Source organism: Mustela nigripes, chromosome 14, assembly GCF_022355385.1.
Source record: "Mustela nigripes isolate SB6536 chromosome 14, MUSNIG.SB6536, whole genome shotgun sequence".
NCBI lineage: Eukaryota > Metazoa > Chordata > Mammalia > Carnivora > Mustelidae > Mustela > Mustela nigripes.
In genome coordinates, this window is record NC_081570.1 from 10,440,453 (window position 1) to 10,461,009 (window position 20,557).

At 52.4% G+C, this 20,557-nt stretch overlaps 1 protein-coding gene across 5 annotated transcripts in view; it reads left to right on the forward strand.

Annotated features, from left to right (window-relative positions):
- Nucleotides 1–20,557, forward strand: part of KAZN (kazrin, periplakin interacting protein) — a 1,029,901-nt gene that overhangs the window by 989,989 nt on the left and 19,355 nt on the right. For 3 of the 5 annotated variants that reach the window (XM_059376185.1, XM_059376186.1, XM_059376187.1), the window contains 3 exons: nt 588–711; nt 18,498–18,703; nt 19,228–19,346. In XM_059376185.1, the coding sequence (XP_059232168.1) occupies nt 588–711; nt 18,498–18,703; nt 19,228–19,346 (449 nt within the window). Of the gene's footprint in view, nt 1–587; nt 3,197–18,497; nt 18,704–19,227; nt 19,347–20,557 lie in introns of those variants that run through there. The other 2 variants (XM_059376188.1, XM_059376189.1) reach the window with 2 other exon arrangements.

A 20,557-nucleotide genomic window follows, 5' to 3' on the forward strand; every position in this document is an offset into this window, starting at 1 on the left:
CCCAGCATCCCCTACTCCCCACTGTGGCCAGTCCTGCCTCTTATCCAAGGCCTTAAGGTTCAGGGGGTCCTTGCTCTTGGCCCACACAAAGCTCAGATTTCTCGTTCTTCATTTTCCGGGCTTCCCTGGGTCCCCTTTTTCCCACCGGGAGTTTTCCACAGTTAACTTGTATCCTTGCTGCAGGGTCCCTGAAGACAGGGGACTGGGCCAGAGCCAGGTGTGCAGACGCACTCCCGGGAGCCCTCGCAAGCACCCCAGGGGTGTGGACAAGCTGAATTTAAGTGACAGTGGTAGTGCAGCAGCAGCAGCAGCTGGCGATTCCTGCCCAGGCACTGCCTGGTCCATCCCCGCCGACACTCTCAGGACTGCCTTGTGTGGGTCCCACTGCTGTCCCGGAGAGCTTCCACAAGGGCCCAAGTGTCACCTCCTCAAACGACGGGTGGGGGTGGGGGGCAGACTCTGGCCCCATCGGCTGTCGCTGTCCCCTCCACCGCCCCTCCACCGTCCCCGTCCCCCCATCCCCTGCACCCAGCTCAGGTGGCTTTGTTCTTCTCCCTCCGCCCCCACCGCCCTGTCCGACTCCGCAGTCACTAGAGGATCTTGAAGACCAAAAACGGAAAAAGAAGAAAGAAAAGATGGGATTCGGCTCCATCTCGCGCGTCTTCGCCAGAGGGAAGCAGCGGAAGTCCCTCGACCCCGGCCTCTTTGATGGTACCGCCCCTGATTATTACATAGAGGAGGACGCGGACTGGTGATACCCGCCTCCCTTCGCCCGCCGCGCGCAGGCGTGTCTTTGCGTGTGGACGTGCGTGCGAGCGCGGAGTGGGGGGGAGGGGCGCGGGGACGCGGCGGGGCGTGCGTGGCGGGGCGTGCGCGCGCGCGCGTGCGCGAGCTCCCGCGCACGTGGGTGCTGGGCGTGGCCGAGCGCGGGCCCCGCCCCCTGCGGCGCCGCCTCTGTAATTGATGTACATACTCCAACCGTGTGTGACTCTGTCAACTCTCTGTCGTCCTCAGAGCGATACAGTTGTGTTGTTAATCTGGGTTTGTTTCTGTTTTTGTTTCTTTTCCGTGTTTTGATTTGTTTTTTTTTTTTTTCTTTTTGTTCGGTTCGTTGGGTTTTGCCCCCCACCACCCTCTTCGCCCTCCCCTCCTCCTTTTTATGAAACTTGAAAACTTGAAGGACTGCTGTGTATTTGTAAATAACAAAACTATTGTGCACTCCGTGCTTGTAAATGTCCCTTGTCCAAACTGCTACTTCTGGAGCCCGTCTGCCCAAGGATGTGGTCTGTTTTTGATGTGTCCCCCCTCCCTCCCGTGTGAACGCACGGGACCAGACCCTGTCCCCCGCCCGAGTCACTTTAAGCGCCAGCTGCCCCCGTGGTCAGGGTAAGGCCCGCTCCCCGCCAAGACGCCAAGACCCGCGAGCCTGGCTGGGGCGGGGTGGGGGGGCCTTGCCTTGGCCCGGCGTGCCAGAGGTCAAACGGGCTCTTTTTAACGGCCTGCCAGTTTTTAAATTGCGTTGCCGTTTCTTTCTTTATGGAAAAAAGAAAAGAAAAGAAAAGAAAATTGTTCCGTTTAATTTATTTGCACAAACGCAGAAGACTTATTCTATCTAAATTATTACATAAATATTGGAATGTATATTTTTCCATGGGGTGGGCGGGAGGCGGGTGTTTCTGTTGACTTGTCTGTTCTATTATCATGCTGCTGCCAAACTGTGCAAGGTAGACTTTAGGGTGGCCAGAACCCAGGGACCATTGGATTTCAAAGCTTGCTTTTTTCCGTTTTTTCTTCTCTCTCTCTCCCCCATTCTCTCACCCCTGCATGAAAGTGCACTCCACCTTTCTCTTCTCCCCTCCCCACAGCTCCTCTTCAGGCCTTTATATATCTGCTTATTTATCTGAAATGAGGAACACTGACCTCAGTGAGAGGAGGACCTACTGTAATGGTCACTTTCTCTTGGGTCTGTCTTTTGAGAGAGGTTCAGCACAGAGTGAGACAGCCAATCACATGACCACAGGGTATGGCCACAGGGACCCTTGGCCTGAGCGGTGCCACTAGGGTCCTGGAGAGGCATAGGTTCTTCCTGCAGCCGTGTCTTCCTCATCCTCCCTTATTCTGCATGTCGGCCAGGCAGGGGTCACTGGGGGAGGTGCCCATCTCAAGGGAGGGCGGGGAGGGCTGTTGGGGACACAGTGTCCAGCACCAGAGCCTCTCTGCCCTCCCCATTCTGCTTGGTTCCTACAGCCACACTTAACAGAATCTCCTGGAATCCCTCGGGCCCTGTTCCTCACCTTGTCGAAATAGCCTAAGCCTGCTAACTCTAGGAGTGAAAGGCTGGCAGGAACATCTCTCTGCCTATTTGGGGATCAGTTTGGCCCCAATGAGGCTTCACCAGCAAAGGAACCATGGGCACTGTAATGCAGAGTGGTGGAGAACACATGAGCTTCTAAGCCAGAGCCTCCTAAGGCCTAAGACTAGCTTTCCCTTTTCTTTTGACCTGTAAATCCGACCCCCCTCCAACTCCACCTTAACTACTAACACAGCTCAGTTCACCCATCCTCTGCACCACCGTAGTTGCGCTTTTCTGCTAACGGTAACATTTTCAGCTCTTACAAGATTTGAAAGTACTGGAGAGTCTCTATCAGAAGGATAGGATATTTTGTCCAAAGTCTCTAAAACAAACAAAAAAACCACCAGTAGGCTGCTCCCTTTTCTTCTGACTTGGTGGGGAGTGGGGGGGATTGGGCAGGAACAGGCAGGGTACCCTGCCTAATAAGGACCTTTCTGGCCTCCTTTGGCTAAGCTGTTCCTGCAAGCCTGGCAGGGAGGGAGAGCGGCCGGGCTGGCATCTTTCTCTACGGAGAGAGATTTTAGAAAATACTTTTCTCCCCCATGAATTTTTTTTTTCCTTTCGGTTGATTTTTATTGTTTGCCCTTTACTTATGAGAAAATAAGATTGCAACCACTCCTGGTAATGATTTAGTAGTTCCTTTTCATTTCAGTTTTTGTAAATTAGGAGATAAATCTAAGAGTTACTAAGGATGATTTATTTAAGAGAACTACGTCAAATAGCGAATGAGTTATGGGTAAATTAGATGAAAATAACTTTTCCCATGGGAAAGGTTTCTCGAAGGCATGGATGCAAATATAAAATATAAAAAAAAATCTAAATAAAGCTTATTTTAAAATATTATTGAATTCTATGTTATTTGACTGCTTCTATCTTGCTCCGGGCGGGAGGCAAAACCCATGCATGACCTGCTCCTTGGAATTCCAGGGCTGGGTCCGGAGGGGCTGAGAAAGCTGGCTGAATTCTGGGCCCATGGTGGGGCTAAGGCTGGGGTGCTCCCCCCCAGAAACTTCTCATCTTGACCGCCCCGAATGTAATTTGAAGGAGCTGTCCGCATCCAGGGCTGCCTGTGGTCCTAATGCACCATCTCCAGGCCTGGCTCCCTGACCCTGCATTGTCCAGCTCAACGGCCCCGGTCAGCTTTCATCTGCTTCCCTCTCCTCCCATCCCCCGGCACTCCTTCCAAAGGCCCAGAATGTGCACCTGTGAGTTTGGGGCATGTTACTTCCTGCAGATCTCACTGGGCCTCTGCATCCTCCCAATATCCCACATTCCCTGGGGACAGAGAGGAGCTTAAGAAAGAAATCAGGGGAGCCACAGGGCTTTCCACAGGCTTTTTTGAGCCCCGTGAGATCCCCCGGGGTGCAAAGCCTGGGCCTCCCCCCAGTGAAACTCCACAGTGTGGCCCAAGAAAAGGTCACCCTGCATATCCCGATCTATGATCATGGCCAGTGCCCTCCACCTCTGCCTCCCAACTTAAAGACAAACCCTGTCCAGCGATAAAACTGATGGAAAACTGGCCTTTTAACCCCCAGTCCCACCCCTATCATTTCTGCTGAAAGAAAGCTCTGTGATCTGTTGACCATGCCAAGAAGTTGTAGACCTCAGGACGGCAAGGAAAAATAGGGACATCTACCCACAGTTCTCAACCCAGCCATGCGGTAGAATCACCTGCAGAGCTTTTGAAAACAGTTACCAAGGCCAGGCTATAGCCCTGAATCAGAGCAGTGGTAAAGCTTTTCTGGTGACTCCAAGGTATAGCCAGCATTGAGAACCATCTGAGGCGGGCAAGTGGCCCAAGCACAACGTACCACTGCTCCCCTCTCCCGGGCCTCCTGCAGACATCACCAATCGATCGAAGAGTCCTTCCCACCCAGCCCAAAGTAGTCTCTGATGTCTTCACTTTACAAAGCCTCAGACAGCCACTGCTAATCAGTCAGAGTTGGTATACAATGAGAAAGCCCATTTGCCAACCTATAACCAGCCCAACCACCCCACCCTAGTCCCCTGGACAGATGGGGAGCACTGGCTCAGAGCAGAGTGACTTGGCCAAGATCCTAAATGTTGCTCCTATAGTCCTGTAACCTTTGCAGGGACTGGGCCATACCTATTGAAATCTTAGTAGCTCTACTCAGAAATTATACTACCTCCTTTATCTTCTTTGAGACCTTGCCCCAGACGGTCCAATTCTAAGTGGTACCTATTAGAAATTGAAGTAGGGATGCCCAGGGCATCTAGGGCCAGTGTATAGCCCCACAGGTTGTCTCCTACACTACTATGAAGGCAGTAGTGTGTAAATGGTGCCCTGTGTTGTACAGTGCACAACCTGCACGGCTGTACTCACTGGCCCTTCTGCGTGCTCTCCCACCCATGCTGGCAGGCTCCTACAGATGTAACCTAATAATGTAATAACAATAATAATATCTAACATTTATTAAGCACTCACCATGGGCCGCAGTCTGCGCTGTGCCCTTTACATGCATTAACTCTGTTAACCCTCCAACAACCTGTATTTTTGGTGAGAAAACTCAGGTAAATAAATATCCAGGGTCAAGAAGCTAGTAAACAGTAGAGCTGGACTTCAAACCTAGGGAGTCCATAGCACCCTGACCACCATCTGGGCAGTGAGGGGATGGGCTTGGGCAGGGAACATCATAGAGGCCTTAGCAGGGGGACACTAAGCGACCACCGGTAGCCTCCGACACAGCCTAGCACTTGCTTGCTGGTATGACTGCAGCCATTCCGTCAATTCAGTCAGCCTTTTATCTCCAGGCGCAGGAAAGCCTCCCCCACGGAGGGATGGACAGAGGAGAAGTGAGCTGCTGGCCCGCCCTGGCAGAGGTTTGCCTTCCCTGGTCCTGCTGTGGAGCCCCTCCTTGCACCAGAGCTGCCTGGTGCTCAGATCAGCTCTGCCCCCAACGGGAGGTGGGGTTCCCATCCTGGCCCCAGCATGCGTCCGGGGGGCTCGGGAGCTGCCCCACACCGGTGCCGGGTGGGGACTATCAGCGCGGTGGGGCCATAACGTAGGAGGTCACCAGCCAGCTCACCAATGTGCTATCCTCAGGGCCTCTTACCCAAAACCTGCATTTTTACAGTAAGGGCCTCACAAACATCCCCACCCGCCCACCCCCAACCCATCTGCTCTGAACAAATGGCTCTTTTTTCTGTTCAGACCCCACTAGGTGGGGCCAAAGCTGCCCTCACTGTCCCCTGCCCCACCTGTTTCCCTTTTTCTAGTGGAAAAAGAACTAGAAGAACTCGGTGGTCATAAAGAATCAGGAGGGAATACATAGCTTTAACCTTGTCTTCTAAAAGGATTCATAACTTTACATTCTAAAGGAATGCTCTATAAACATAAGAATAACCTAGGAGTTTGGTCTTGGCTATATATCAGAATAGGAAGGACATCACCGGTGAAGTATCACTGTCCGGGCATAGTGAGGGCATAAGTCTGGCAGCAAGGGGTTGAGCCGTTCATGCCTGAACCACAGCGACACGGTGTCTTAAAGCCCAGATATCGAAAAATACACAAATATGCACCATTGCCCTCTAAGGGCTGGGCCCACCACCCCCAGCAACCAGTCCGTGAGAAAATCATCCCAAGAGGATCGGTCTTGGAGAAGTGGCCACTGAAAGCCTTGCCCTCTTCTTCCTGAAAATGGAAGGACTTCCCAGTCCCAAGCCCGTCCCCCAGGAAGCACTGGCTGATGGCTCGCCGGTGTTCACTGAGTTTCAGGTTTTGTCTGATTGCTCCCTTAATGGATTACCAGTAAATGGCAGTTCATTGCACCCAGACAAGAGATCCTATGACACTGCACGCCATGCTCCCCCTGGAGGACCCTTGCTGCCCACCAGTGGGGCCAGGCCAGGCCGGATAACCACTCCGGCTCTGGCCATGCATCAATTTCTAGCAATTTGTGTCATTGTGAGCCTCAGTGTCCTCTCATCTCTGCCATGGATGTCATAAGGCTCCCCTCCTCATAGGCTCAGAAATGAACGCTGTGATTTGCAGTCTAGAAAGGACCAGCCCCAAGGCCTGTGTTCCCCATGATTTGAGTGGATTTAAGCTCAAATCAGAGGCAGGAAAACTGAGTACGAGCAGGTAGATACATATCCTGAGTCTAAACGTAACTGGATTCGAACAGGTCCCCCAGGGGTGAAATCAGGGCCTCAGGCTGTGTGCACTGCCATGGCTCCAGCTGTGTACCCACTGCTCAGAGGCCAGATTCCATTCCATTGTGGCACTGTGACAGACCCCGGACTTCTCGGCCCCAGAACCAGGGGACTTTGACGTGTGTGTGCCCCCAGAATCCACCAGCCGTGACAAAATTCTTTCTAGATTCCAAGTAGAAACATACTCTCTGCATACTCTGAGATTGAGACCAGGGGAAGAAATTACGCTGCCCAAGCCTGGGTTCTTGAGGCGGAAGCTCCCAGGTCGCCCCAGGGTGGCAGACGTATACAGGGACAGATGTCAGAACCTGGGACCAGCCTGGCCTCGCCATGAGAAACTCACTCGTATAATCCTTCAGCCCTCCAAGGTAAATACTGTTATTACCTCCATTTTATAGATCAACAAACTGAGGCACAGAGAGGTGAAGTTGTTGCCCAAAGTCACGCAGCTAGGAAGAGGCAGAACTGGGTTTCAACACCAGCCATCTGGTTCCAGAGTCCGTGTTCTCAGTAGTCGCGCTCCACAGTCTGTAGCCAAGCTCTCCCCGCTTCCCCTGCCCGGGATAACCGATCAATGAGAAGCTTCCGAGAACTTGAGAAAGCCTCACTAGCCAAGCCCTGGGCAGGCTAGCTCACTGAGGCTCTGTTTTTCTACCCAGTAGAGGAAGCAATTGGAATAAGCAGTAGTTTTCAAACTGTGTTCCATGGAACACTTGGGGGTTCCTCAGAGGCCCCATCAAGAGGCTGCCCCGGCTGGTGGCAGAGCTAGCAGGCAGGGCTCCAGTCCGACCTTCAGCCAGAAGCAGCTCTGCTCTTCCGTGATGCACCCTGCACCTCCAGGCAGGAGTCCGTTTGAAGGATTCCATGATAGATGAAAAACCGTAAGCAAAGAGGAAAAAATAAGGAGAGGGGGGGGGGAGGTTTGAGAATCACACACAGATAAGTAGTGCTCAGACCTGACCATGCCTTGAGTTTTAAGGCTACAGATTCCCTGGCTCCATCCCATACCCACTAAATCAGGTTTGTGGGGGAGACACTGGGGACCACGCTCCCCAGTGTGGTCTCATTTGCAAGAGGTCACATGGCGGGGCAGCAACCTCTCTGTGGGTTTTAGCGCAGACTTGCCATGGGGTAACTACCGCTAAGGGACCATGATAAGGGAGGTTGAGGCCACCACCTAGGGCAGCTCCAGGGTGAGGAAGGAATGGCTGCCAGAGCCTTTGCTAGTCGCTGCCGAGCAGAGAGCAGAGGGGTCTGGCATGGCCTGTCTGCTGCCTCCTGGGCAGCCTCAGAAGCCTGCAGCAGGACCCCTGTTAGGGTCCCAGAGAGGTTCCCAACTTTCCTAGAGGCACACAGCCAGGAGGTGGCAGGGACAGAAGTCAAGGCTGGGTGAAGGCCAAGTTTGGACAGGCTATCTACCATCTCGGATTCTGCTTGACCTGTGGCCGACTAGACTTCTACCAAGCATCCAGTGGACCTGCTGGCCTTGGCCTGGGGCCCATGGTGCCCCATGGACACCCAATGATGAGCCCTAAATTGGGAGCAAGACTGCCCTAGCTGTGCTCTAGGGAGCAGCCTGGGGTGGAACCACTGCTGGAGGGGGAGGGTGGGGGAGGGGGCACAGGGTTCTGCCCAGACCTACCCTCAGACCCCTAAGGGGGGCCCAGCCTTCAACCCAGAAGTCTTATCACCCTAGCCCCACACAGTCGAGAGCCCCGAGCCTGGCTCTGACTTCCTGTTCCCAGTTTGGCCAAGGACTTGCTGTGTGACCACGAGCAAGTCAATCTCTCTCTCTGGGCCTCAGACTCCCTCTGATACAAACCAGGGCAGTGGTGGCTTGTGGAGCCTTTCAAGTCCCTGGTGTCCTCCCCAAGGCCACCTCCCCCACCCTGCTCACTGTCCTTCACCCCCAAACTCCAGTTTATTTCTCTTATAGATATGATTCCATTGTAACGAAGGGTTTGCAACGCCAAGGCAGTGTGACCCCCGTGGGTGAGGTCATCTCCAAGCTGCATCCTAGAGCCTGCCTCGGGCCTCCTCCTACACCCCCTGTTGTGAAAAAGTCATTCCCTGAGGACACCCCAGAGTCCCCTGCCCACCCTTGCTCCACACCGGAGAGAGCCAGCCCAGGTGCCTTCCCTCCTCGCCCTGGCAGAACAGGAAGGCCTGTGAATGGATGGCCAGAGCCCCTCCCCAGGAGGCCATGCACAGCCACCCCCGGGAACCGCAGTAAGACTACATAGTTCGAGGCCCCTCCCAGGGGATAGCCTTTTGCAGCTTGCAATGCTCTTTCCTAGGCAGATTAAGGTCAAGTTTAAGGGGGTAGCTTCTGGGCAAACTGTCTGGGTCCACACCTTACTCGTGAAATTTGCTACCCAGCAACCTTAGACAAGATACTGCACCCGGCTGGGTCTCGCTTTCCCACTGTGTGCACTGGGGACACTACGGAGCTCTCCAGGGGCGCTGCTAGAGAGAAACGAGTCACTGCATACAAAAGGTTTAGCTCGGGTAGCCGTGAATGTTTGCCACAATGATGATGACAATGACAGCGAGGACGGGGATGTCATGTCAGCCTCTCACCAGCCCTGTGAGAGAGGCAGAATGGAATCGTGGTTCAGGTATGAAGGCAGGCCCAGGCAGGTTCAGCAACTCGCCCAGGGATAAGACTAGAGAATGCAGGGCATGTAGAGGTGACAGGGCTCTTGGTGGCTTCTTCCTTACTCCCCTCATGTTACGGATGGGAAGGGGCTTGCCCACCATCAAGCAGGGCATCAGTGGCTGAGCTAGTTCTGGAAACCAGGGCCCCTGACTCCCAGGCCAGTGTGCTCCGAGCTGCTACAGACCACAAGATTCAGCAGGGGTGGGGAAATCCTTGGGTCAGTTGTTTTGGAAACAGCACTGAGTCTCTAACCCTAATCCTGAATACAAGACATTAGTTTATCAAGGCTCTGACAAGTTCTGCAGTGAGGGAAAATATCTCACGTTTTTCCACTTTGTGTTTCCCAAACTTAGTTGACCACAGAACCATGGATTTGTACCTAGTTCCACGGAGCACCCTCCGGGACCTGTTGCAACGGGCAACTCCGTCAGCCCCTGTAGTCCGTGCTTGGAGGTGCTAAGTTAGTGATTCCTTGGAGAGCTCTAAGCATACACACTCTCACATTGTTTAGCCCCAGAAAGTCCCTGGGCTTATATGGGATTCCCAGGAACCTTAAGAAGTGAGCCAGGAGCAAGGCAAGGTGGAGTCTGGATCTCTCTCTATCAAAGCATCAGAAAGAACCTGAGTCAGTGTGTAGCCACTGCAGAAAGGGAAGGGTCCCTGTAGACCGGCTAAGAAAAGCCAGCCCCGGAGTATTGATTTTGCTGCTCTCCCAGGCCCCAGAGGGGCCAAGCCCATTGCCACAGGGCCCGGGGGCAAGGACAGGAATGGGCATGCCCTCTTGCCAGGATGTCTGGCCCCTCCTGCCCTGTCACCCCACCAGCTCTAAGCTGCCTCATCGCTTTTCCTGGGCTGGGCCACAGATAAGGGCATCGCATCCCAATGGGTTCAATGCCTACATGGTGCCAGCCTCGTTCCTTGTTAGGACACTGATGTCTCCAGGTGTGGTGTGGAGCCTGCAGTTGGAGACAACAGGCCGGGTCACCAACTGCGACTCGGGTGTGTGAACCATTGCTGGCTTCCCTCCATCTTTTTCTGTGTGTGCAGAAAACACAGATGCATTTTAGGGACAGCCTGAGCCCAGCAGGATTGATCAAAACCGAGCAACATAGGGAGGGGTGTTGAGGAAAGGCCAGGCTTTGGAGCCAGATCTCTGGGTATGATCCCAAAGCCAGTACATAGCTGTACAACCCTAAGCTGCCCACTTAGTCCCTTTGAGCCTCAGCTTTCCCCTCTATATACTGGGGAAAAAAACTGCCTATCTCTCAGGGCCATGGCAAAGATGAAATAACAACCAGAGAGAAAAGTCTAGCCTCCAGCAGCTGCTCGTCTTGGTGTGGCAGGAGACTCACAGGAGAGGAAGAAGCGTAGGCCAGTGACGTGACATCCAGGCTCCGGGTCCTGGCTCTGTCCAAGGGCACAGCTGACGGGCATTTCTGAACCCACTTTCTTCCTCTGTGTGATGGGGCTGCTCACGCTCAGGTTGCAAAGCACCCATGAAGTTTAGCCGTCACGGTCACAGCCACGAGGGCTCCCAGTGTGAGCCGGCACGTCCCGTGGCCTCCTGTTGGTCACAGAAATGGGCTGTGGTGGGTAAATTGGCATCATAGAGATCAGCAGACGTGGAGCCCTTGCTAGGCATCGGCAATATCTCAGGAGCAAAACCAGGCCCCGCTCCTGTCCTTATGGGTTTTATGCTGTAGTGGTAGGCACACACCCTGAATAATCCCATGACTGATCCTTGATTTCAGCCGTGAGAAGTGCAGGTGAGAACAGACCTGGCTTATTGAGAGCACTGGGAGTGCATGTGTGCGGGGCGGAGGTGTGGACACCTCTGTGTGCTGTAGCGGGTGGTGACCGACCAATGCCAGGGGACCAGAGAAGGGGTTCTTGGAAGAAGCAATGTCACAGTAGAGCCTGAAGGCTTCATAGGAGGTCACCAAGCAGAGAAGCCAGCAGCTGGGGGACTTCCAGGCAGAGAGCAGCAGGTGCAACAGATTCGAGATGGGGGAGGGGACCGGGAGTGCAGGGAAAGTGCGAGAAGCCCAGGGGGCTGGGGAGGGGGCCTGAGACTGAGGAGAAGCCGGCAAAGGGCTGGGTCACCCAGAGCCTTGTCGTGTAAGGAGCTTGGTTTTATCCAGGGAGACAGTGATGGGTGTTGAGCAGCAGAGGTCCCTAGGAAGATTCAAGTTAAAACAATAATGATAAAAACAAAAACAAAACTTTATTGATTGTCCCTTTCCCATAACTTGGGCTTTTAATGATGGCATTGAGCATCACCATGAACCAGGCATGGGTGGTAAAGCGGATAGACTTGACCTCTGACCTCGGACTTCCCTTCGTAGCTGGGCAGACGGACAGACCCACCAGCAGAACGTGAAGAGCGTGGGTGGACAGTGTACGCAGCCAGAGGATGTCCTCTCGGGCCCGTGTGGAGGAAGACAGACCACTAAATCTAAAATAAAACATACTTTTTAATATATCTCCGGCCTCAACAAAAGTAAGGGAAATCGCCAAGTTACCCCCATCCAAAACTAAAAAGCTGTGAGCTAAGACCAGAACAGGAGCAGTGAGTGATAAGCACGTGTGACAAACTGGGGTCTGTCCTGGGGACAGACGCTGATGTCAGGACTGTGGACAAGGACGTAAATGCTGGGGTGTGGCAAAGTGAAGGACCAGAGCCTGTGGTCTCTCGTCGCCCCATGTCTCTTTAACAGGAATGAAATGGTCCCCGCTACCAGGCCCCATCCCCCCTCCCTCCCTGCTCCAGCCCCGGCAGGTCTCAGAATTCCTCTCTGGAGGAAAATGTCCACTATTTAAACTCTAGAGATTCCCTTAAGATCAAATCTGAGCTCAGCATGCACGCGAGTCCACAGAGAAATACAGCAAATTTAGACCCTCCCAGGCCTTTTCAGATACATAGCTACCAACACCAAATACAAGCTAATATGTATGTAATACTTTTAAAAATGTAAGATGAAGTCATAAACATGAGCAAACAGTAAGAGACTATCTGAAAAGACCAGGTGAACTGGGAAAAGAACCAAATAGAACTTTTAGAAGTATGTAGTGAGTAACATTAAAAAAATAAACTCCAGGGGCGCCTGGTTGGCTCAGTGGGTTGGGGCCTCTGCCTTCGGCTCGGGTCATGAGCCCGGGGTCCTGGGATCGAGCCCCGCGTCGGGCTCTCTGCTCCACAGGGAGCCTGCTTCCTCCTCTCTCTCTCTCTCTGACTGCCTCTCTGCCTGCTTGTGATCTCTGTCTGTCAAATAAATAAATAAAATCTTTAAAGAAATTAAAAAAACTCCAGGGGCACGTGGGTGGCTCCGTCGGTTAAGCAGCTGACTCTTGATCTCAGCTCAGGTCTTGATCTCAGGGTCATAATTCAAGCCCCTCCTTTGGCTCCACGCTGGGCAATGGAAGCTACTTAGAAAAAATAAGTAAATAAAATAAAATCCAAGGATGGATTAAACAGCAGAGTAAACTGCTGAAGAGAGAATTTTAAAAATGGAAAATAGATCTAAGGAAGTTACCCAGATGCAATGCAGAGAAATAAATGGATGGAAACCTTGAGGGGAAATCAGAGCTTTCTGGTCTACCACAACAGCTACGAGCCACATGTGGCAATAAGACCTGTATTTGAATTCATCAAAATTCAGTAAAGCTTTGGACTCAGTTCCTCAGCTGCACTAGCAACATTTTGAGTGTTCACTCCATATGTGGCTCCCGGCTGTCACAATGGACAGTGCAGATTATCCAGCATTTCTACCACCACAGAAAACTCTGTGCGACAGCAGCAGCTTACAAGAGAGGGAAAAAGAATTAGAAAGTCTGATCCCAGAAGGAGAGCAAAGAGATAATCGAGAAGAGGTAATATTAAAATATAAGATAAAATAGTGGGTGAGAACATTCTAGAAATAAACCCTTAGATGCGGGAAGCACGATGTATATCAGTCAGAATAAGAAGAAATCCTCATGTAGTCATATCATAATGAAACTGCAGAACACCGAGGACAAGGAGAAAATCTTTTTATTTTTAAAAAAATTTTTACTTATTTATTTGACAGAGATCACAAGTAAGGCAGAGAGGCAGGCAGAGGGAGAGGGGGAAGCAGGCTCCCTGCCCAGCAGAGAACCCGATTCAGGGCTCGATCCCGGGACCCTGAGGTCATGACCTGAGCTGAAGGCAGAGGCTTAACACACTGAGCCACCCAGGCACCCCAAAGAGAAAATCTTAAAAGGAGCTCACCAAAGAACAACTGGGCTGGCAGCTGCCTTCTCTTCAGCAAAAAGGAAGGCAGAAGGTAGTAGAACACAGTCCTCTACTCACCACAATGAGATGCCAGAAGGAAATGACTGTCACCCTAGAATTATGTACCCAGCAAAACTCTTTGATAGAGGAGGGGGGATCATAGGCTTTCTTCAGAAAAATGTTGCAGAGTTTACCACCAAAAAATACTCCAAATCCGAGGAACTTTTAAATCACGCTCTTCAGGAGTAAGAAAAATTACCCAGGAAGCTAGGTCTGAGGCACAAGAAGTGATGAGAACGTGGTCAACGTGGAGGGAAGTTATTTGAAGCAAATATTGATAATAATAATCACGATGACTGTTTTGTTATGATAAGTTTTCAAGGGTAGCCAATAAAGAACAGTTCTAAAATTCGGCTCCCATCAGAACCACCTGGGAGGCTTGTTAAACTACAGATTCCCGGACCCACCCCTCAGAGCTCAGCTGCAGGAACTCTGGGGCAGGCTCCCAGACTTTGCATCCATAACCAGTTCCCAGGTGTTGCTTGTTGGGACCGGCCCAGGGGCCCCACTTTGAGAACCACTGAACCAAAAGCAGAGAAATCGGGTGTTTCACTTCCAAACCAATAGAAGGGGGAAAGGCAATGAGAAAACAGCCCACACCTTCCATCTAACCCAGTTCTGTGCAGGGAAAAGATCGTAAAAGCCACATACGTAATTTAAGATTTTCTGGTAGACACGTTAAAAAGTAAAAACAGGTGACATGAATTTTAATAACCATTTTTATTTCACCCGATATACCCCCAATATTATCATTTCAAGATGTGATCAACATGAAAAGTATGGAGATTACTTTTTCTTCTCTTCTGGGAGAAAGCCTTCAGAATTCGGTGTGTATTTTATCACGTAGAGGCTTCTCAACGTGGACAAACCACATAATAAGACAGAGGTGGTCTAGACAGCAACAGACGTGAGCTTGCAGAGGACAGAGGTCCCCACTCAAACCCTGAGCAGCCACGGCATACCAGACACTGAGCTGAGCGGTTAGAGCACCATACGTCACCTCGTTCGTCCTCACTTAGACCCGTGAGCTTAGACGTTATTATCATCCCATTTCCTAGATGGTAAAGGTGAGGCTAAGAATTGTCAAAACACTTCCCCAAGAGAAGCAGAAGAGCTGAGACTCAAACCCAGGTCTCTCATATGCCCATGCCAACCTCAGAACCTCAATACTTTACTCTGTAGAGCCTTTGCTGTAATAGATCAGAGAGTTAATGTTTTAGGCTCTTGGGACCAGACAATCCATCTGGTAGGAGAAGTAGAACCTCTTCTTCCAGAGTCAGCCTCGGTCCTCCCCGTGTTCGGAAGGATCCAGACCGATTGGCCTCCTGGCGACACTTTCTCAGACGACCCGGGCCTCAGCCCGCCTCTCTAACTCACTGCCTGACTAGAAATGTGAGTTATTCCCCCTCTTTGGGTTGAGACAGAGGGGAGATAAAAGCCAGGATGGATGGAATCCCAGACATAAAATTGGGCACCGTAGTGCCTACATTTTGGAAACTGCCTTTAATTAATGGTTTGCGAGCCCCAAAGACGCCCCCCTCTTCAGGCCTTCTGCAGTTCGTCCCGGAGCTCAGTCCTGGGTGACGAGGGCAGGGTGGCGAATGGCTGTCTTTCTTCAGAAACCAAAATGTGTGGTTTGCTTGTTGGACCCCAGCTCCGCCTCGGGCATTCCTCGAGCCCGGACGCCCTAAGCCAGCTCTGCTCGCCAGCCTGAGGCCCGTGAGCTGCGAAGCGACCCACACGTATCCACACACACCCCCAGAAGTTTGCTTTTTCCCTTTGTCCCCTTATCTGTCATTCCCCCCCCCTCCTCATTCTCTCTTTTTTCCTGTTTCTCTTTGTGTCTTTGTTGTGTCTGTGGCCCTGTTCCTCTCCTGAAGGCTTGCTCTTGGAGTGTCTCTCTCCAACTCTCTCTTTTTTTTCTTTTTTCTCTTTTTCCTTCCTTCCTCCTTCCCCTACTGCCTTATAGCTTCCACCTGGGGAGGTCTAGCCCAGGGCCACTCCCCCGCCCCAGGCATGGGAGAGAAAAGGCCACCCCTCACCTGACAGGGAGGCCCCCCCCCCCGCCCACTTGGACCGGGTGGGAGTCCTGCTGGGAATCCCTCAGCCACTGAGCTGAACTCAAGCCATATTTCATCCCAGGAAGGCAGAGAGACTGAGGCAAGTACTGAGCACCTACTGTAGGTACACATCCAGAATTTATACGAGTCATTAATCTGGGAGGTAGAGAGTATTATTATTATGCCCATTTTATACATGGGAAAACTGAGACTTGAAGAAATTAACCCAGAGCCAAGGTCTGTTCAACTCCAAAGCCTCTTTCCACAAGCCCGGTCCAAATGGACAACACGGGCTGGGTCTTGGAATTTCAGGTAACCAGATGTGGCGATGTGCATCTCTCCACTTCCCAGAAGCAGGTGACGGAGATGGGACTCAGTCACAGAAAAAGCACAGAGACTCTCAGCTCTTTCCAAGCCAGGGAGGACACACCCACCTTGTGTGCCAGAAGCTCACATCTGTAGGACCCAATCCGAAGGGCTTCCCTGCAAGCCAGACCTGTCCTGGGGAGCCAGACACCAGCAGGAGGGACACGGAGCGTGGGGACAGGCAGCAGCCTCACCAGGCAGAAACTCGGGGAGGGTAGGGGGCAGGCAAGGCTGCAGAGGAAGCTGCAGATTCCACATTTCCACATTCCTGGGCGTCATGGCAACACAGGCTCAGACCAGAGACCTGCTCGGAGCTCTGTGCCATCTGCCGTTTCTCTGGGGGCAGGGAAGAGACCTTCTACCTACCTAGCATCCCCAGTCACGGAGTCCCCAGAGCAGCCCTGGGAAGGAGGGCAGGGAACTGCATTACGCATTATGCCAACCTTAGGGTGCGGGAAATAGAGGCACGAGGCATCTTAGCTGCCCGCCCTGAGTTAGGTCGCTCTGCTCAGTGCCTGCTGGACCAGGGGTGGCATCCTCCTGGCCAGCAGCCATGGGCTCCCTAAGGCTCTTGGCTGAGAAGCTAGAGGCCCCCCAGCGTTGGGGAGAAAGGTTTAAGCAGAGTGTGTATGTATGTGTATATGGTCCCTAAGCGGAAACAGCGACTTCCAAAGAGTTTCCATGGCAGGGGCAGGGGAGGGCTGAAGGAACTGGGGAGAGGGGCCTTGTGACTCGAAAAAGATTTCTAGGTTGCATGTGTCTGTTTCAAAAATAACATGCCTCAGTGCAGAAAACATGGGAGACAGGAAAGTGTACACACACATGAGAATACCCTTGCCTACTCACAGGGGCACACACACACAAAACATTCACACACAGAGACTCACACACAATTAACCCATCACCCCTTTCCAGATGCAGACTTATAATATTTATCTAACTAGTATTTTATATGTATAAATGTATAAATATACATATATTACATCATAGAATCATGTGTACCATTTTTAAATGCGCTGGGATTACATCGCACCTGCTGTCTCATACTGTCCTTCCTCACTTGCCAGTTGGTTATTAACATTTTCCCATGTCAAAAATATCCCCCGTGACACCTTTCTCATGAACCACATATTTTCCAGTGCATGAATGAGGGGCATCCTTCGTTCGGACAAACTCCATCAATAACCATCTATACCACTTCCTACTTAATTTTTCCAATTTTTTTAGAAATGCATATGATTAAATAAAATACATTTGGTCATTGTTGAATTTTGATGATGGACAAAAGTACAGGAAGAGGAAAGTAAGCTCATTCCTCCTGGCACCCAAGCTCAGTAACCGTAACTATCTGTGTGATTTCACACACAATTTTTGTAACCACCTGCTTGATTTGATGGATAAGTATTTTTTACATCGTTACGATAATTTACAATGTACAGTATCATCAGGGTCCTTCCTAACCAGGCTTCTTTTTTTAATACTTGTCATGGTATTGAGTTTGTGTGGGTGTTGATTTAACCCTACTTTAGAGAAGGAGACTCTTTCCATCTTGGTCAAGTCTGGCCTGAACCTGGTCTACTTCATCAGGTGTGTCTAACCATGGATTGAAGAGTAGGGTTAGGGAGCACCTGGGTGGCTCAGCGGATTAAAGCCTCTGCCTTCAGCTCAGGTCATGATCTCAGGGTCCTGGGATCGAGCCCCACATCGGGCTCTCTGCTCAGCGGGGAGCCTGCTTCCTCCTCTCTCTCTGCCTGCCTCTCTGCCTACTTGTGATCTCTGTCTGTCAAATGAATAAAATCTTAAAAAAAAAAAAAAAAAAAAAAAAGAGTAGGGTTAGGAAGTGCTGGGGGATAGACATTTTCGCCTACAAGGGGCTACTCCTGAATCAGGTTTCCTTGTGTTGAGGAATGGAGCTGAGGCTCTGTGTATCCTAAGAAAATAAACCACCCAGCGGCCCAGAGATGACTGCCACTATGTTGATTACAATAGCAAAAAATGGGGAACAACCCATGCTCATCAATGAGAAAGCATCCTCTGATGACTCCTGGGCCATCAAAAGGTATCACAGATCTCTACGGAGATGGAAGGGTGTCCTCCACGGTGTAAAGGAGAACGGCGTGTTACAAAACGGAGAACGTGGCGTCTGCGTGCGGGGCTCTGTGTGTGTAAGCGTGGGTCTGTGTGTGTTTGGAAACGTGGGCATTTGTGTATCCCGACGAATATTTAACTATAAGTAACAGCTGCTGTCTCTGGGTAGCGTGGGATTTGGGGCGATTTTCACTTTGTGTTTTGTTTTCATTCTTTTCTAGATTAAGTTTTTAAAAGTCTGTGCTTTTGGGGGGGAACAGATTACTTTTGTAATGGGGGAGGGGCAGCAAAACAAAACAAAAGCCATTTGGATTTTGGAAAGAAGAAACGCATGCGAGGGACTCATCCCCACCCTCCCCCTGTACCCCAGGAGTGCAGCATCAGGGGTGCAATCTGCCCAGCCCCTGCCTCCCCACCCCGCCCCCCCACAAGGCCCCCGCAGCCCCCTCCCCACCTTCCCACCAAGTTTACAATTGTGTGTTGCAGATTCGGACAGCCAGTGCAGCCCCACTCGGCAGAGCCTCAGCCTGTCGGAGGGGGAGGAGCAGATGGACCGGTTGCAGCAGGTGGAGCTGGTCAGGACCACCCCCATGGCCCACTGGAAGGCCGGCACCGTCCAGGCCTGGCTGGAGGTGGTCATGGCCATGCCCATGTACGTCAAGGCCTGTGCGGAGAACGTGAAGAGCGGGAAGGTAGGGCACATCCGGGATCCCAGCGGGAATCCCCCCCCCCGCCCCCCGCCCCACCCCCACCCCGCCTTGAACTTTACCAACCCAGAGCTGAGCCGCTCCACACCCCACACACCAACCCCCACCCCATCCCAGGATGAAAGGATGTATTCTCGGAGCCAGCTGAACTGGGTTCAGGCTCCAGGGTCCCCAGTAAAGCACCATGTCTCCCCAGCAAGGCACCTAGCCATCTGAGCCTCAGTTTCCACATCTTTAAATTGGGCCCAACCTGCCGGTCCCTGCTGCAGGGGGGCAGGACCGGGCTAGAGGGCTCCACGGGCCATCATGTGATTCCGCTCACCTCCTGGAGCAGAGATGCGCCACGTGCTCTGCCCGGACTGCAGAGAAGGAAGGGCAGGGAGATGGTTGGCCTCGGCTAGCAGACCCCTCCGGGGCTCAGCTGCAGCTGGCAGCAGGTCCTGGCAGCCTCGGGAGCCCACCCCACACCTCCCCTCTGGGCACTCAGTCCTCACCTCCCTGCGGAGCAGGTGCTGCTGAGCCTGAGTGACGAGGACCTGGAGCTGGGCCTGGGCGTGTGCAGCTCCCTGCACCGGCGGAAGCTCCGGCTGGCCATCGAGGACTACCGCGACGCCGAGGCGGGCAGGAGGTGGGTTGGCACGCCGGGGCACCTTGCTCAGGCTGTGTCTCCAGGAGGAAGAGAGAAGAGCCCCCCTGGGACCTCCAGATCACACAGTGGGGGGTGAACGGGCACTGCAGGCTGGGCCAGGAATGGGGGATCATGGGCTGTGCCCAGGAATGCCCCTGACCAGGGGGTCCAGGCACATCCCAGTCCCGCTCTGGGCCAGCCCTCCCCATAGAAAGATGGGGATCCAGGGAATCAGTGAGGCCCCAGGAGCCCATGATCCCTGCAGCCGGGAGGCAGGATGAACTCATGCGCCCCCAGAACTTCTCTATCTCCAAGGGCCAGCCCGAGCAGGTCTGGGAATTCGGCCAAAATATCCGCACTGCCTACTTTCACCACAATCCCAGCTCTAGCATCCCCGGAGGAGGAAAGGAGGGGTAAGGTGGGGAGAAGCAGAATGCGACAGAGAAGAAATGGACGTGAAAGGCTTTCGTGCCAAGTCTCCCCCAGAGGCTGAGGGCTGGAGGGAGGGGGCTCCGTTAGCAAGCGCACCTGGGAATGGGCGGAGTTCCTCCCTCAGGTGTGTCCCGCTCTCATCCCTCACCCCCCCACACACACCCCCACTTCTGTCCTACCTCCTGCCTCCCTCCCTCCTGACATTTTGTGAGCAGCGTTTGGGGGGGGCTCCTTCAGCAAGCAGCTCCAGGGAACCAGAGCACCCCCCTCAGTCCTCAGAGTGCAGTGGGGGGAGAAAGAACGAGCGTCGTAAATCTGACACTTTCTGTTTTGCATAATTATCTCCTTCGCTGGTTTCCCCATCGTTTTCGTGCAGTTAATTAATCAAACCTGGTGGTGTGTGCTATTATTTGCAGAAGCCGCTTTGTGGATTAAAAAATGAGGGGGCTAAGGCTGGGAACTCAGGCTAGTTTAGGAGCAGGAAACCAAAGGCTTGTGGGTCCAGGAGAGGGGCCCTTAGCGTGATTCCAGGGTGGCAGCAGAGACGTACGAGATCAGATCAGAAACTCAGGTAGTGGGGCGCCTGGGTGGCTCAGTGGGTTAAGCCGCTGCCTTCGGCTCAGGTCATGATCTCAGGGTCCTGGGATCGAGTCCCGCATCGGGCTCTCTGCTCAGCAGGGAGCCTGCTTCCTTCTCTCTCTCTCTCTCTGCCTGCCTCTCAGTGTACTTGTAATTTCTCTCTGTCAAATAAATAAATAAAATCTTTAAAAAAAAAAAAA